Consider the following 17,833-nt stretch of genomic DNA (forward strand, 5'->3'; position numbering starts at 1 on the left):
AGTTTATGAAATTTTATACCAGACCCAGGCCCAACCCGAGTTCCAATTAAGACCCACAAAATTTTAATGCAAAAATGATAAAAAAAATATTATTTTACTGGGTATGGTTCGGGTCTGGTTCATATATTTTTTATCAAATTCGGGTATGGTTTCTCTTATAGTGGATCCCATTAAACCCAGGTTTGGACCCTATACCATACCTGAAAATCAGGTCCAAGTTTGGTCCCACCTGAGTTTGAACCACACCCGACCCGTTAACACCCACCCCTAAATGCAGTGTGAACTTGGTGGTTTAAGTCCTTAAAATCATTTTTAGCTTAAATGTTTTAGGTTTAAGAAATCTAATGGGCGTAGACATGAACCCATGCCAATATAAGGGGCTCACCTTTTCATTTACAGGGTAGATAGGTTTCCACATTGGAGTATAAGACCGACTATAGTCTGCAGTATGCTTCACATGGCCAGTGAGAGTTATTCATGAGGCACAAATTTTTAGTGCAAATTAGTCAAACTGAAACAAAGAAGATAACTCAATCTCCATTTAGCAGGTGCACATCAGACATTTTGCAAGGCATTAATTTCCACATCCAAGAGTCGCTCTTCTCCCTTGATGAAATCGAAGAGGTAGGAATCATCAAACCTCAAAGATTGTTAGTCCTTATGGCTTCCCTCCTGATTTCTTTAAATGGTTATGGGAAACTACCAGAACTGATCTCAAGTTGCTTTTAGATGAATTCTTCACCAATGGTTCATTGTTGAAAGTGTTGGGATGACCCTAGATTGTTCTTATCCCAAAGCTTGATGTTGTTGACAATATTTCTGTATTGTGGCAATGACTTAGAGCTAGGGATGGTAGTGGACCAAGGAAAATGGGCCCCGCCCCGCCCCGCCCCGCCTCACCCCATTTGAACCGGGGATAGAGGACATGAAACAAGGATTAAGGCCAGGATGGAGGTCAAAATCAAACTCGTGTGGAGATGGAGGCGGGGATGGACTTACGCTTTTTCCCTCCCTGCACTGTCTCTAGTTCCCGCGTTGCCCCGCCCCACCTCGTCCCCAATCCTTCTTTAGGGATGGCAGTGGACTGAGGGGAAATGGGACCCCACCTCGCCCCGTTTGAACCGAGGATGGAGGGCAGGATTTTGAGATGGGGCGGGGATGGAGGGAAAGACTTTGAGACGGAGCAGGGGTGGAGACCTTATCCCCCGCCCCGCCCCAGTCCACTGCCATCCCTACTTGAAGTAAATGAGCAGGTTTTTTTTTTCATCTTGAAGGCTTTTGGCCTAATATCGGGCCTTAAAATAAATGAGGTGAAGAATGAGATATTTATTTTCAAATCTGATCCCCTCGCCTCTATTGTCGCCACCACCATTCTTGGTTGCCGTTTAGGATCACTTTCAACTTTCGACCACCAATCTCAAGATAGTAAAGAGAACCAACTATAAAGTAATGCTTTTCACTATGGCATAGCCCGATTATAAAGTGTATTTCAAGCCAGTGAAATAAAAATGGGTTGTGAGCCTTTGTGCAAGTTTCTGCAAGTGTGTCACGAGTGCACTTTTTTACACTTTAAAAGCACACCTCATGAGCCTTAGACTTCCCAAACCCAATGGAACAAAACATACCTTAAGCTTACGTTCGGGTGCCTCAACTCGATGGGGTTTAGAATCAGAATGATTTCAAATCATTTTGATTCTAAATCCCAAGGCAACCCATCACGGGTTGTCATGATGTCAAATCAAAATGATTCAAAATTATGGGTTGCCTGAAATCTCATGTTCTGTTGAACATGAGATTTCAGAATATTATAATCACTTTCTCAGATCATTTCTGAATGATCTAACCAAATGTTCCCCTAATGTGATGTGGAATCACATGAGATTTAGAAAGTGAATCTCATTTGAACAGTACCCAAAAGCAATCAAACCTAAAACTTTTTTAGAACAAAACCCTAAAAGCAAGCATCATAACATAGAACCTAAAAGTGAGATTTAGAAAGTGAATCTCATTTGTGTGATATCCACTTTCTCATAAGGTCTCATGAGATTTTGAAAGTAAATTTCTTTTGAGCAGTATTTTCACTTTTCAAAACTACAACCAGACATGCCCTAAGTGTTTTGTAAGTGAGTCAATTAAACTTTCAAAGGTCAGTGCTATTGGTGTTCCTCATTGTCTTGTTCTCAAAAGCACCAAGAAGACGAGCAATAAGAAGAAAATGGGATTAGAATCTGCATATATGTCGAAGGACTTAACCGAATTTTCAAATTGTGATTGAGACTTACATAGCTGGGCACCTAGTGATTGGTAGGCACGCATGGGTTAAAGTCTACACCATGTCTACCAACATTTGACCAAGACAACCCCTCTCCCTCACTATGCTCATGTTTTAGGTAAAATCACAAATTTTGATACATTGTAAGTTGTTAAACATTGAAGCCTTTGAAAATCCTTCCATACATTGCAATTATATCATTCTAAGCGTCATTTTATTGAACAAACAATGTAGTGTTGGCATATATTTTAAAATTAGATCCAGAATATAAAATTGACACATATCGGTAGACTCCATGGATGAAGCGACATGCGGGTGCTTGGCATTCTCCTCAGCCTATCGACGCCCACGATGAGCCCAGGCCTTCAAGTCGAAGTCGAGCAGGACTCTGAACCCAATGAGAATAATGAGAACACACAGGCCACTTTCATCATGCAGTCTTGCCTCTATTTATAGTGGAGGAAAGTGGGGTTTACGAATGTGAACCCTTTCACATTCACGTAACCCATTCTCCACTAACTCCCACTAATTACCCACTAACCCCTCATTACTGTCAAATTGGGTCATACTATGGGTTAGACCCAAACCCAAATGTCCAACATTCTCCCACTTGACCCATTGACACTAAAAATGTACAAAATCGAGGTTCATATTGTTATCTTGATTTAATTCTTTATGTGGGTTCGCATGCTATCCTGTATCATAAGAATGAATCATATGAGTCACAGAGATGATCACCTCTTTATGAAATACTATATTTTCATATACTACAATATAATTCATTTTCAATGTTTCAGCATATTAAGATTACCTTTATGAATATGTTGGTCTCTAACCCATTTCTATTGATCCTTTAATATTGTTATTTTGTTATTCTCTCTAACCCATTTCTATTGATCCTTTATGCAAAATCAATAATACACGAAGCCATAGAAAATCAATTCAGTTTTACAAATGTGATCACATATAACCATAATGCATTGTCATACATCAGAATGAATCAAACTGACTCATCCCCTTTACATGTTGAAAATACAATCTCGGTGCTAACCCTTTAGTAAAGGAATCCGTAGTTATTTTCTTTGTTTCAATTGTATCAATAATACTAAATGATTCTCAATTATTTCTTTAACAACAAAGTACTTTAACTCCATGTGTCGACACAAGGTTGAGCTCTTATTCTTATTCAAGAAGGATATGACAACTTCATCACATAAGATCTTTAGCAGCCTCTTAAAAGAGTTCACTATATCAAGATTCATAATGAAGCTTCTAATCCATATGGTCTGAGATAAAATCTCATATAAAATCAATAATTTTTGCTCCAATAGATTTCAGAAACTCATTCATTGTCCTGCAGTAAGAGATAACACCTCAAATATTTTGAGTCACTCGTGATTGCAAAAGCAATATGCTAAGAATATTTGAACACTCTCACTTTTCATAGACATCCTTTTAAGCACTCACACTTCTTATAGATAGCCTTCAGAGCGGTTCTATTCTTCGTATGAGTGAGGGATTAATCGCTCTATACGAGATTTATACTGAAAAGGTAAATATGAAATACCTTATTATTGACTTTTTATGAGACAAACATAATTGGGTCATTATCATTCCACTTTGGTAGAAACGATAATACCCATAGTTGTTTCGTCTCTTCAATTCACAAGGAATCAACTTCAATTTGTGAAACTAACAGATCATGTAACCAAAGCAATTCAGCATTGTACCATTGGGTACAAACATACTTCATAGGCTAGTATACACATCTACTATTATACCTTGTATGAATTTGAAAACTAATGACCTACCTTTGGGTAGAATCATTGTTTTATAAAGTTACACACAATCATAATATTGAATCTTAACATGGTCCAAAAAATCCTTAATCAACACAACTTAGATCCCTTTGGTAATTGCTTGAGTCAATCAATTAAGATCTTTTACCAAAAATATATTTGTATTATGAAGCATGCCCATGCACACATAATAATACACATATATTCATGATGAAATATGTATTATATCATCAAAATACGAGTTCATGATTTAACTTATGAAAGAACAAAATATTAAATCCCTTGATTTCACAGATACAGAACCATATGTTGATTGCATAAAGGCTAAGCAGTCTAACATGTATAAGAAAGATGCTACACTCAATAATGAAAAGTTGAAAATAGTGCATATAGATATTTGTGACCATTTTTCACCGTGTTATATGGGTGAAAAGTATTTTGTCACCTTCATAGACAATTACTCACGGTATATGTATCTCTACTTATTATTCGAAAAATCAGAAGTCTTTTAGGTTTTTAAGAACTTCAAGAAAGAAATAGAAAAACAAACTAGTGAAGTTATTAAAGTGGTTAGGTCTAATAAAGGTAGCGAATATTATGGTCATTTCACTGAGATGTGACAAAAGAAAGCGTCATTAGCACAGTTTCTAAAATATGAAGATATTGTACCTTAGTATATCATGCTTGGCAATGCTTACCAGAATGGTGTAGCTAAAAGAAGAAACTGTACCCTTAAAAAAATAGTTCGAGCGATATTGAATCACTCAAACCTCTCATTAACCTTGTGGGGTGAAGCTCTTAGGACAATAATGCATACTTTGAATAAAGTTCCTACGAAGGTTGTTCAAAAGACTCCTTATGAGTTATGGACTAGTAGAAATTTTTTTTGTCATATATGCGCATATGGGGATGTCCAACAGAAGCTAAATTGTATAACTCACATATAAAAGTCTTTAATCATATGACGATTAGTGAATTTTTTATTGGTTATCCAAAAAGATCAAAAGGATTTAGGTTTTATTATCCATCTCATGTACCACAGATAGTGAAAACAGATAAAACAAGTTTTTTTTAAAATGATTCTATTGGGATAGATGCATCTCAAAGTATTGAAATTGAGAAAATGCAGAATTCAGGTTTCATACCTGCGAAAGATATAGCTCTAATTTTTTCTATCATTGTCTTTTTAGATAATGTAAGAAAAAATTTGGTTAATGAACATTAATCCTAAATAGAACAAGTTGTTGATGAGGATATACAATAACAATAAAATACACAAGTTCATTTTAAACCACTTGTAGCACCTCTATGGAGGTCTACGAGAACTAAAAATTTTGTTATTCATCCAAATTATGTGGTGTATTTGCAAGAGTCCAATAATTTCATAAACATTGATGATGATCCCTTCACTTTTGCAAAAGTTATTGAAAGTGAAAGATGGCTCATCTTTTGATCCTTGCGATCAAGCCCGCTTGTAAATCATGGTGCTACCAAGATCTATATCAGGGCGCTTGTGTTTGTACTCATGTTTCAAGCCATCTTCAGCCTTAGTCGTGCAGAACAAACCATTTTCAGTAATCTATGACATTTCTCCTATGCCCTAGTAAGCGAACCCACCCTCAACTAGGTTCAAAACTGAATATAGTTAACTCAATTCATTCTACATGTTGAGATTTACAAAATTTGGCCTAACTTCCTTAGGTTATATCTCCATAATCAAAGCGAGTTTGGTTCTTAAATTTGAACCATAACTAAATCCATATGTCTCCAACCTACCATCAAAAGCTCTCAACCAATTAGAACCACCTGAAACTTATCAAAACAAAAAACCAAACTCAAGCAAATTTCTTGCAAACTGATTACGGACTCATAAATGTCCAATTGAGTGGACTTTGACCCTGTGGTTTATTGCAGTGTCTTCCTAAACGTGTCCCCTAGCTACCTTTCAAATTTGAGTTATTTTTGTTCAGCCAATTAAGAGAAATTGCATTTTTTCTAAAGTCAGAAAGTTTAGAACATATTTTTTTTTTACCTAGATCTTGTTTTGACTTAACCAACCCAACCTGAGTCTATTTTCAAACCCAGTCTCACCCGAGCCCACTCGAAACATAACAACCATCAATGAAGCTACGTTACCTGGTTCTACTAGTGCTCATAATGGACTACTTTTAGCTCTTGTACTGGCCCCTCTGACAGTGTGGTTATGGTCTCGCTCGGATGAGTTTTTACTCTCCTTTTATTCCTCTCTTTTGCTGCCTGGTGTAGACCGTCTTATTGACCAGTGCATCTGGGGCCAGGCCCGTCTCTCCGCTCCAAGTGTTTTGCCTGGCTTGTCTTTAAAGACGGCGTTCTCATACATGAGGGCCTTCGCCACAGAGGCTTCTATGTTGTTAGTGTATGTCTCGTGTAGCAGGGGGCTGAGAATCTTGCTAGGTACTCAGGCCGGCATCACTGGATCTGTTCTCACCACAAGAAAAATCAATTTGCATTCCTATATGATACGACAGAAGACTGCAACTCATATAGGTTGTTTGTCGAATGCTTGTGCAAATGGATCATGTTATGGCACATGGTCTACCAAACCTAGTAAAACCTGATTGTCTAAAAGCAACAAAAATCATATGTGAAAGCAAATAGACCTTCTGCAAGCTACAAAACTTCTACATTGTCTAATGCAAGTTTTATCCTTATATACCATCATACAACTCTTTTTTATGCCCCACTAAATGTCAAGAATGTGCTCATGGTATGGCATATAACAAAATACATAACATGTAAGAAGAATAAAGATGGTTAAAAGGGAATTGAGTTTATCCAACAGAGATGGGGACGACGGAATTATAGTGCTCACCGAGACCGAAAGCATGCTTGTGATATGACAACATGATGCTTGGGTTAGAGGACTCACTCCCATCTGTTTTATACTCCTTGCCCATCTCAACATCAGGAAAAGACCCAGAAAATATGATGATGTGTTTTCTCAAACAATGGATGAGGGCACTGAGTTCAAGTTGCCCTCCCCATGCCACTGTTGACTCCACATCGGTACAGTATTTCTCAAATTTCTCAGAGAGTGAACCCTCAGAATTTGTTTCTAACTTGTTCTCCGAAAGGAAAAATGGGAGGAACTCTGCCACATGCTCCCTCATATACGCTGCAGCCATTGCTCGAAGTTCTTGGTATGTGTATCTGAAGGAACTGCCATGCAGTAAGAGTTGATCCTCCACTGCTCGGTAAAGGCAGTGACCATCTGGCTTGATTTCATTTATGGTCAGGCCTAGGGGCTCCAGTTTTTTCTCCAATTTTTCATTCTCAATCATCCGGTCACTGATGATGTTGCTCTGCTCATCTTGAATTCTCTGCTCACGAGCTGCTTCTTGCTGGGCCCTTTTCTCTTTCCGCCTTAAACTCTTGCAAGGTTTGGCAGGATCAGCATGACTATTATTGACAGAAACACCTGCTATGGCCTTCACCAGACTGTCCATGTCGCTGGTCTCAGTACCTTCCTTGCTTTTGTAGCCCAAAGATGCAAGCTCCTTTGAGTGCCTGGCTCTGAGTTTTGAAGAAAGTCTAGAAATCTCCTCCTCTACCTGCTTCTTCCTGGCCTTCTGTTCAGCTTTGCTGCCTCTAGCAGCTGCCTTTTTCATCTCCATTTCCTTGTTTAGAAGCTCAGAGATTTCTTTCCTGGAGCAGAACGTGACATTATTAAAACAAGCTTCAAGGAAAACATAGCACGACAAATACTATAATTTTGTCCTACCAGTGAACATAATTTACCAAAAAGGAGCTCCACGTGACAAACATCAAAGGGTTTTAATACTCTTCCAATGAAACTAATAAGAAATGCGTCGAGCCAATAACTTCATTTCTATTGTATCCCCATAATAAAATTGAAGGAAAGGAGTTAAACCAGAGAGAGCATACAATATCCGTATGTATATATATATGAGAACTGAACATATTAGGCCCTCTTTTCTCATTCTGCCCCATTAAAGCCCATAGTTTGAAGTGCTTTATGATAGATCTGAACTGTTAGATATGTTTAACATGCTCGATTGAGTAGGAATAGACTCTTGGATCATGTTTTTTCGATGAAAAATGAATTTTTATGAGAAAAAAAATTTGATGCCTTCATAACCATTGATTTTGGATCACCGGAAAAACCTGTATACAGGTCAGATTCCGGTGATCCAAAAGCCGATTCCTACTAAAGAAAACCGGTAGATCACCATCTATGGTGTTAGATGTGAGAAAAAATACCAAAAACTGCTATTTTTGAAGGGCAGAAGGAGCGCATTACTCTAATATATTTGGTACAATTGATTGCACTTACAATCACTGTAGGCTGGGTTAAACTTTTCCAAGTAGATTTTAAATACAATCGACTTAGCAAAGCAGCTGCTCCACTTTTTTTTTGTCACATCTAACACCGTAGATGTGATCTACATGTTTTTTTAGTAAAAACCAGCTTTTGGATCGCCAGAATCTGATCTGAATACATGTTTTTTCAAAAATCAATGGCTATGAATGTATTGAATTTTTCAACTCATAAAAACATGTTTTTTTGTTGAAAAACATGATTCAAGAGTCAATCTTACTAAATCAAGCACGCTGAACACATCTACGAGGTTACATTTAGTCAAAACAACTAGCATCATGAGATTCCAACTCAATTGTAGGTACAATCGATTGTAGCAAATACATATATGGGTGCTTCTATGGTGGTACACACTTGATTTACATAGATCTAAGTTCCAGATGCAAAAGCTAACCGTTGGATCATGTTTAACATGTTCTATTTACTATTTTCATGTGTTAAAGTTGACTGAAATATGATGTTTTATACCATTTCTAGACTACCCTTATTTTCATGAATTGTGAGTCGTAGATTTTCAATGTCTCAAAAATATGATCTTATGATATACTAGACATGATAAAACCTACTAACATAATAAACAATGCTAAACACATCTGTACGGTTAGATTAGCATTTGGTGCTAGATCTATTCAAACACGAGCATGTACCACTGTATGATATCACGGTATAGAACCATCATATATATAAAGCCCAATCTTTGGGAAGATGCCCAAACTTCAAAAATGACCGAACCACTTGTCAACCAATAGGAATTTAGTCAATTTCAACACTCTTTTAAGTGCTACATAAGACATGTTTTCCTTTCCTAATTAAAGCACTATCTCTTACACAGTAAACTCATGCCATATTTATTCTGTTTTCCCCATTAAACTCTCTTGTTCTCTCTCTCAAAAGTCACATGACCTTTCACATACCTTCCCACTTGCAAATCCTATTCCTACCAATGGTATTTAATCTCTCTCTCTCTCTCTCCAATGCCTGCCTCCACTCTCATTTCCATCTCTTCCTCTGCCCAATGTCACCTTTGGCATCTCTTCATCTCTCCAAAGCCACCTTTGGCCTTCCATCTATGTAACATGGATACTTCTAAAAGGGCAACACATCAGTGTCGCACCAGCATTGGTGCGGGTGCAACACTTGGACACGACTTCTGTAGTGCCAAGTGTAGTCAACTTTATTGGGGTCCATTTTTGTCTGAAATTGGACACCGTTAACCCTAACCAAGTCCATTTTTATATATATGATCCCAGTTTATTTCAGGATTTTATGGTTTCATTTTTTTGGCTGATGGTATTAACATCCTTCATTCTGATTGTTAATATATAGACCGTATTTCTATTGAAAGACTGATTGTTGTTTTCGCCTTCAATTCCTGATGGGTTTGGTTTTTGGTGGCCTGAATCACCAGGACCCAACAATGAACGGAATTGTCAACAAACTGACCAGCTTCATTAACTGCATCTATAATAAAGAAGCAACAGCTGATGGACTTTAGCAGGAGGTTTCCAGCCAATGATGGTGATTTTCGTTTTAATGAAAAATCAGAGGGGACTGACAACCAAGGTCTGTTCTGGTCTAACTCTCTGTCCCTTTTAATCAGATTAGGATTTAAGATGTCTAGAAATTTTGCAAACTACCTATTTGTAAGGGTTTCCACACCAAGAAAAATTAAAAGCATCACATTGGATAGACACTATCCACGCCAGATATTAGAATATCTCAAAGAAGCATGCAGCAGAATAGTACAAAGAAAAATTTTGCAGCTGTTTCAGAGCTGGTAATTGGCAAGGAGCTGCCAACAACCAGCCGTTTGCCAACTTCTGAGCCCCAAATAACAGCATTTGGCATATCCTGGAGCTCTCAAATTTTGGATTCGAAGCCAAGTACCAGCTCCTAAAAACATGTAAAACCTTTTTACCTAAACAAAAAGAAAGACAAATAAGGTATATCAAGAATGTGTACACCACCAAGATTTTTAAAGGCATGAGGCGTTTTTCAAAAATATGAATGAGGCATAAGCCTCAATATTTTTGAAGGTATAAAATATGTATATATATATATATATATACAGCTAATAAAAGAAGTACTTCATTAATTATAAGGCATAAATAAATATCAATGCTAATAAAAAACAATCACGAAAAAACAATTATATGTTGCCATAAAAAAATAGATCATGTTACAAAAATATACCTCTAAAATTCAATCAAACAAATACATAATAAAAGTAATAAAAATCTATTGAACAAAGAAAATAGTCTATCAAAATATATGAAAATAAAAAACAATCCTTTCTTCAATGCAATTGTCCAGCATATACACAAGCACACACAACACTAGAATTTAATCAAACAATTATATAAGAACAAAAACAACGGGAATGAGTCATACAACAAACATATTCTATGAGAATATACAAGGAAAAATAAATAAATAATATTATTTTGAATTAATTTCTTATGAAAAGCATCCTTTTTATGTTTTTGCTTTTTTTGGCATAATGAAGTTAGGAATTGTATGTTAAATCATATTACATATATATCTATATATATATAGAGAGAGAGAGACATATACAGACATATTTTATATATATGTCTATGTGTCTATCTAGATATATATTTATTTTGTAATACCCACTAGGGGTAAAATAGTCTTTTCACATGTACCACGCATATTCATTTGGAATATGCTTTTTCTTTTCTTCCTTTTTCTTTTTTTCTTTTTTATTTATTATATCATAGGAGGGGCCCACCATAGGGACGTTGGACCCCTCCAACGGTCATAAATATGACCATTGGAGGGGCTCCAACAATCCTATGGGAGCCCCTCCTTGGGTTCCCTTTTGTGTATAAATAAGGAGCTTTGCCCCATGTAATTTCTAAGCTTCTTGAAGCTCTTCTCAATAATATTTTTCATATATTAGCTCTCTTTCTCATTTTATGTTTGTCAATTGCCACTTTGTGACTTATTGTATTCTTGTCCATTAGTGGCCTATTGCTTATGTGCTTGTGCATTTCCTTGTCACTTAGTGACATTATCTTTTCTCTTTAGTGTTTCGTGACATTGTAGAGTTCTTTTTAAGTTTTTCTTGGCAACAAGCATATAACTATGGCTCAATTTGAATAAATTAATCATTTTATTTACAATTTTTAACAGCTTAACTGGATGAAACTTTAACATCTTTTGGGGGACTAAAATGAAAATTGATTTAAGTGATAGTAATAAAATGATAACCATAAAGGTAACCTACCTACCTAAGGTGCACAAATTTTGTAAAAGGATAGAGCGGAGGGTGTGCAAAATTATATAATTCAACCATAAAATCACATATGAAGCATTTATGTCTATGAAATGAATAAGACATCATCAAACATATCACAAGAACAATGCAAAATATTAAATGCCTCCACCACAAGAACAAAAAAATTCACATCAAGAGTCAAGATCATTAAAAAGAACATGAAATTTAACTAAGTATACACATAAATATATGGAGAATATTGGCTACACTGTAAAGTAATAAAATACTGTATTCTAGAGATGAAACACATAGGTGCAAGCTTCATTGATCAATTTCACCCCACAAATGCATTCAATACGGTCCATGTACTAGGAAATGCACTTCAGATTTAGTGGTTTTGATGAAAAAACATGATTTTGTCAATTGTGAAAATTTTGATGCATTGTGTACCACTGAAACCCTTAAAAAAACCTACTTATATAATGCAATCAGACGTCTAAAACTTGTTTCTGATTAAACAAACCATCCAGATCATATCCATAGGGCTTAATCCACACAAAATCATGAAACCATGAAGAAACAGGATATTTCTACTAGAAGGTATATCATCCCATATACATATATATATATATATATAAAAGAGAGAGAGAGAGAGAGAGATTTTAGAATCGTTTGGATGTACAAATGACTTAGGAAATTCTTCTTATTATTATTTTTTTTATGGGTTAATGTGATCTTGTAGATATGATCTACATGACCGGCATTCAGATTGCTAGATTCCGACATGTGAGTGGGTTTTCTAGCAATCCAAAAAGATCAATGGTTACAAAATGCTTCAAAATTTCTCGACTCATAAAGACATTGTTTTCTTTGAAAAACATGATATATAGATTGTGTTTTCTTTATGGAAAAATATATTCTTATAAGTCGAGAAACCTAGAAGTGTTTATAGCTGTCGACTTTTGGATGATGAAGAAACCCACCCGCATGTTAGAATCCTGTGATCCAAATGTTGATCCTCACAAAACAGAACATATAGATCATACCTATAGGGTCAAATTTACCCAAAAAAAAACTTGCTAAGTTAGTTGTACATCCAAATAATTGCAGTTGGCTAAGTCCATTACATTAAGGCTTGATGATCTTTTCATCAATACCCTTCCCTTGTGCTAACAACATCAGTCAATACCAAGGTTGTAAGTATCGTATTTTTACTCATATCGGTCAGGCCCAAAATAGGATATATATTGTGTTGTGTTGTATCGTATCATACAAAATCATAACTTTTTAATAAAAAATTTCTAAAAAATCATGACAAATCAGAAAAAATAAAAAATAGCATAACACATGAAATAATGATGAATTACATAAAATACAACCATAAAAATCACATATGAAGCATTTATGTCTCTATGAGCTGCATAAGACATCATCAAGCATCAACCATATCACAAGAACAATGCAAAATATTAAATATCTTACAATTAAGAACATGCTACAAGACTCATACTTTCATATTACATAAACAAAAACAAAATAACCAAGTTTATGAATACTTAAGTGTTATTAAATAATCAAGTTTTTTAAAAATATAACCCTAATCATCATCATCTTTCCCAAAAAAAGTTCAATAAGCAAAGAATAGGGTTTTTTACCTTAACACACTTCCTTAAGTGAAAAAATAGTGGAAATGTACTCTTATTTGAGCAAACCACAAAATCTCTCTCCCTTGAGCACAAATCGGGCCCTAAATCGCTCTCACGACTCCTAGGGTTTCTAAATACCCCTATAATGACCTCTAAACAAATGATGGAGTCGTCCCTCAGGAGGTCTTTAAAACCCAAAAAAATTTACAATTTGAACATTTTTAAAGTGTGTCGAAGGTGTATCATACGATACACTTTGCATCGTACTATACGGTACAATGCACTCTGTATCATATTGTATCGTACGATGCATACGATACAGATATGATACACAATTCCATCGGGTTATGATGAATTTTTCATTCATAGCCAAAGCCTCAACCAGTTTAGAAAATCTTTCTTTGTTGAAGTCATTCTACAATGTGGCCAACCAGTGGAGACCAAGGCCTTCTGCCCAAATCTCAATTATGGAATGAATTCTTTTATCAGGCCACTTCACAAGTTCATCAGGTTGGCCAAGGCTAGCACAAGTCCTTAATTTCATTATGCCCAAAGGATTGCAAACTATGGTGGGAATTCTCTCTCTCCCCAACCAATTGCTTTTCACTCATTATTCTTTGTCTAATATTTGCTATCCCCCAACCCTTTTATGTACAAACCAAACCTTCCACAAATGAAAATCTTGTTGGATTAATTTAGTTACCATAGTACTTTAGTGACTAGTTTTAAGCTTAGAGGTAGAAGAATAAAAACCATTGTAAAATTTTAACTTTTAGGTATTGAAAAAAACACTGTGTAGTTTGTGATTTTCTTTTTGCTTATGTAAACATTCTTTTGATTTGTCAGTCTAATTTTGTTGCACTATATTCTACTTTGAAATTTGCATTTTTCTTGTGAAATATGCATAATTGCACACACATAGTATATTATCTTGAATTTCGATATTTTATGTAGTTCATAATTGTTTGATATGTGACATTAAGGTCTAGTTTGTAGTTATATCCAAAGTTACCGGAAGTGCCACAGTGAGTGGGGAAGCGCGCTTCCCCGAAACGCGTTTTGGAAGCATGAAACGTCCCGCTTCCGAAACGTGCTGGAAAGTGCAAAAAAAATGGGAACCTCGCTTCCCTTTTTTTGTATTTTTTTGTATTTTTTTATTTTATTCTTTTCTTTTTTCGCTTCCCCCCTCGCTTCCTAGGTCACTTCTGAGACGATTCCTGGTTCACTTCTAAGTCATTCCACGCTTCTTGCTTCCTAAAATTTTGAAAGTGTCTCACTTCCCGCTTCCTCAACCGGCAACTCTGGTTATGCCATTGTTTGTTACATTACAGTTGTTTAGAATTTTTTCTTATTTTTATTTTTTTAATTTTGAATTGTTATTAGAAAATACAATTTTTGGCGATATCACAAGATACAATACGCATCTTATCTTGGGCCCAGTTGATACAAGTTTTGATAAGCTTTTTACAATCTTGATTATTGCATTTGTAAACAATAAATTTTTCTAAAATTAAGGCATCCATACTCATTTTCATCTTTATAACTAGGACTGGACAACCGGCAGGCTGAGCTGGCCCAGCGTGGTTATTGGACAGGTTTGACCGGGACATTGATGGGACAAGCCTGGTCAAGCCCAACCCGTTGACCAACCAGGTCAGGGGTAGGCCCAGCTCAGGTCGGGCCCAGGTCTACTACAAATTCCATGGCCTGCGCGTTTGGCCCATGGGCCTAATTCGGGTAGGGTAGGGTCGGGTTACAAGTAACCTTACATTCATGACATCCCGCATTCATTTCCTTGAATGCATATATTTTTTAGTAAAATTTTGAAAAATACAAAAAAAAAACATAAATGAGATCCAACATGAATACATTTTTTTTAATTACATACTTGACCCAATTATTATTAATATATATATGGGGCCAGCAGCAAGGATAGCTCGAATTGTATCTCCAGGTGCAGCTGCTGGTGCCAATCATTCAATTGGTGAAAAGCCCACTTTGCAAGTTTCTTGGCAACCAAAGTGTTTGAGGTGGAAAGTGGAGTGGAGTCATCTTTCGCGATATATATATAAAAAGCCCACAGGCCATCCCGTTAGCCCTATGCTGGCCCGGCCCGACCCAAGATTTTATCGGGTCGAGCCTTCTTTCAAAAACTAGTCCCAGGCTCGACCCATTCGGGCCAGGACACGAGCTACCCGTGGGCCGCCCAGCCCATTGTCCAGCCCCGTTTATAACTAGTTCATGTATAATAGACTAACTCTATTACTATATAACAAAAACTAAAAAGAACATTTTTAATGAATAAGAATATTCTAAAGACAAAAGAATAACTACCTAGTCATCCTAAGAATTTTCTTAAGACACTTTCAGCTTCTCGCTTCGCATAAACCTAATAAACCCTTGCTTCTCGCTTCCATTTGTGATTTCTCACATTGCTTCGCAATTTTACTTTCCTCTTCATGAACGCCTTAAAAAACCTTGCTTTTTGTTTCCATTTCTCACATTGCTTCACAATTTTACTTTCCTCTCCCAGTATTTCTGCCACTACAACAACCAACTCAAAAATGTGTCTTTGTAGGTAAAGTTTTGAAATACTAGCACTCTTCCTCTAGTCTTCATTATTCTTGTCAACTTAAGAGAAAAAAAAACATGAATTTATCATGAAAAAGACAATACTAAAAACCTATGAATCTGTGATGAAAAAGACAATAATGGATCTTTAAGGCATTGAAATGTTCCCACTTATCCAGTAAAATATGACAGCATATCCCACTGTTTTTAGTATATTGGTTCATCGAAACACCCAAACAATAGAATATAAATGTTTAAAATAAAATAGGAACATTTTCCTTTTACATTAGCAAAAGAGGAAAGAAAATCTTGGCAAAAAAATAACAAAAATTTGCATGAGAACAAACTCATGCCCAATCAATAACAATACTTTCCCAAGTTAACTTTGGTACCTGCCATGAGCCTGACCTTTTTACCTCTAGAGCAGCTTGTCAAATACATCCAGCAAGAAAACTGAATGTAAAAGTAGGGCACCAAAAAGATTGCAATAAAGGAATTAGCATTTGCATATAACAAATCTAACAAACATAAAAAATCTGCATCAACTATGAACTAAGCAGAACTAAAAGTCTAAAGTGGCCTACAAATTAATTTTTCACACAAGCGAGATGCATGATTTTATCGTATCATGAAGTTATGCACATATAAGAATAGAAGCCATGATATCTTTCCTGCACTTATAACAAGATGGTCTTAGATCATTTTTATTTTCATATTCATCAAGTTCTTGGATTGTATTGATTATAAATCATTGTATTTTCACAACAGTTTTGTCAGAAAGTAGCTTTTGGACTTCAAGTGATTTATACATGATAGCAGACCTACTGAGATTTGACAATGAAGCACAGGATCAAGTATCCTCAAATGATAAAAATTATGCAAGCCACATCAAACATCGCCCTTCATGAAGCTCACAACCGGCGCAATAAATCCTTTTGGCTCTTCGCCCTTAGTCTAGCTTTATATGCAACTGAGAAATGTTTGTTCAGCTTGTTCCATGCCATAAAGGGTATCTTATTGTTCCTTATTCAGTGAAATATGCGTATGTAACATCTGAAAATTGCTTTATTCTTTCTTGTCAAAGACACCTCAGATATCAACTTATCCAGCAACACATACCAAAAAAAAAGCACCTTCTTCAGACATGTATTCGGGTAGGCATCAATACCCACAATCAGAAATAATAACTCAATTGTGAATGTGCAATGCCGCAACCAACCACCAATAAAACAAGAAAAGGAAAGAACAGAGAACCTACGATGTTATTCCTCAAACTACGATCAACCAAAAGAAAACACAAACAAACGACCATGTTAGCGAGAAAAAAGTGAAAGGAAAATCCAAATGGCACTATGGTGGTATACTGCCAAAAAAAAATCAATACGAAGAAACATGATACGATGATAGGTAAACGCCTCATAAGATGGAAACCAACAGAGCAGCAACATGAACATTCTTAGAGAAAAGTTCACAATATGATGAATATGGATGTGTAAACTATAAGTAGGGAAACATGGAGAGCAATTGTATTAATACCTGTGCCTGGAGAGCACTTGTTCGAGGTTTTCTCGCTTAGTTTGAAGTGGGTCATCCGCAACCTTCACAGAAACTTGGCTCTGTGATTCTAGGTTGTCTGAGAGGTGAAAGTGTTCGACATCAGAAGGATGGGTGGACCCGTTTCTCGACTCCATTGAGACTTGTCAGAGATACCTGAAAAAGAGGAGAGAATGGCGATGAAGAAGAGGAGGAAGAGAAAAACCCCTCCTTGTGGATGGGCAGGAGGAGGAACGTAGAAAGCTACCTTTTCCCTCTTCCAATAAGGAATGTCAGATCTCTCTCTCCCTCCGTTTCTTCCTCTCTGGGTTTCTTCAAACCTTAGAGCAGAGAGAGAGGGATCAACATTTGGATGGCGGTGACTAAGCCTCC

General features: G+C 36.2%; 1 protein-coding gene across 1 annotated transcript; it reads right to left on the bottom strand.

Moving 5' to 3' along the window:
* Positions 1-6,736: 6,736 nt before the first annotated feature.
* LOC149829044 (OVARIAN TUMOR DOMAIN-containing deubiquitinating enzyme 5-like) lies at positions 6,737-17,833 on the bottom strand. The gene is made up of 3 exons (XM_090017104.1): positions 17,709-17,833; positions 17,444-17,617; positions 6,737-7,755 (listed from the first exon to the last, which is right to left on the bottom strand). Exons 2-3 carry the CDS (start codon positions 17,596-17,598, stop codon positions 6,882-6,884), a joined length of 1,029 nt encoding a protein of 342 aa, XP_089873230.1. The 5' UTR covers positions 17,599-17,617; positions 17,709-17,833; the 3' UTR covers positions 6,737-6,881.

The sequence above is a fragment of the Nuphar pumila genome, chromosome 9, assembly GCF_984573655.1.
Source record: "Nuphar pumila chromosome 9, dmNupPumi1.hap1.1, whole genome shotgun sequence".
Classification (NCBI taxonomy): Eukaryota; Viridiplantae; Streptophyta; class Magnoliopsida; order Nymphaeales; family Nymphaeaceae; genus Nuphar; species Nuphar pumila.

Excerpts from the sequence above, each read along its gene's own strand:
- LOC149829044 (XM_090017104.1), bottom strand. The coding sequence starts at position 17,598 with ATGGAGTCGAGAAACGGGTCCACCCATCCTTCTGATGTCGAACACTTT. Across the intron at positions 7,756-17,443 it reads CAAGTGCTCTCCAGGCACAG|GAAAGAAATCTCTGAGCTTC; the intron begins GTATTAATACAA and ends GTTCTGCTCCAG.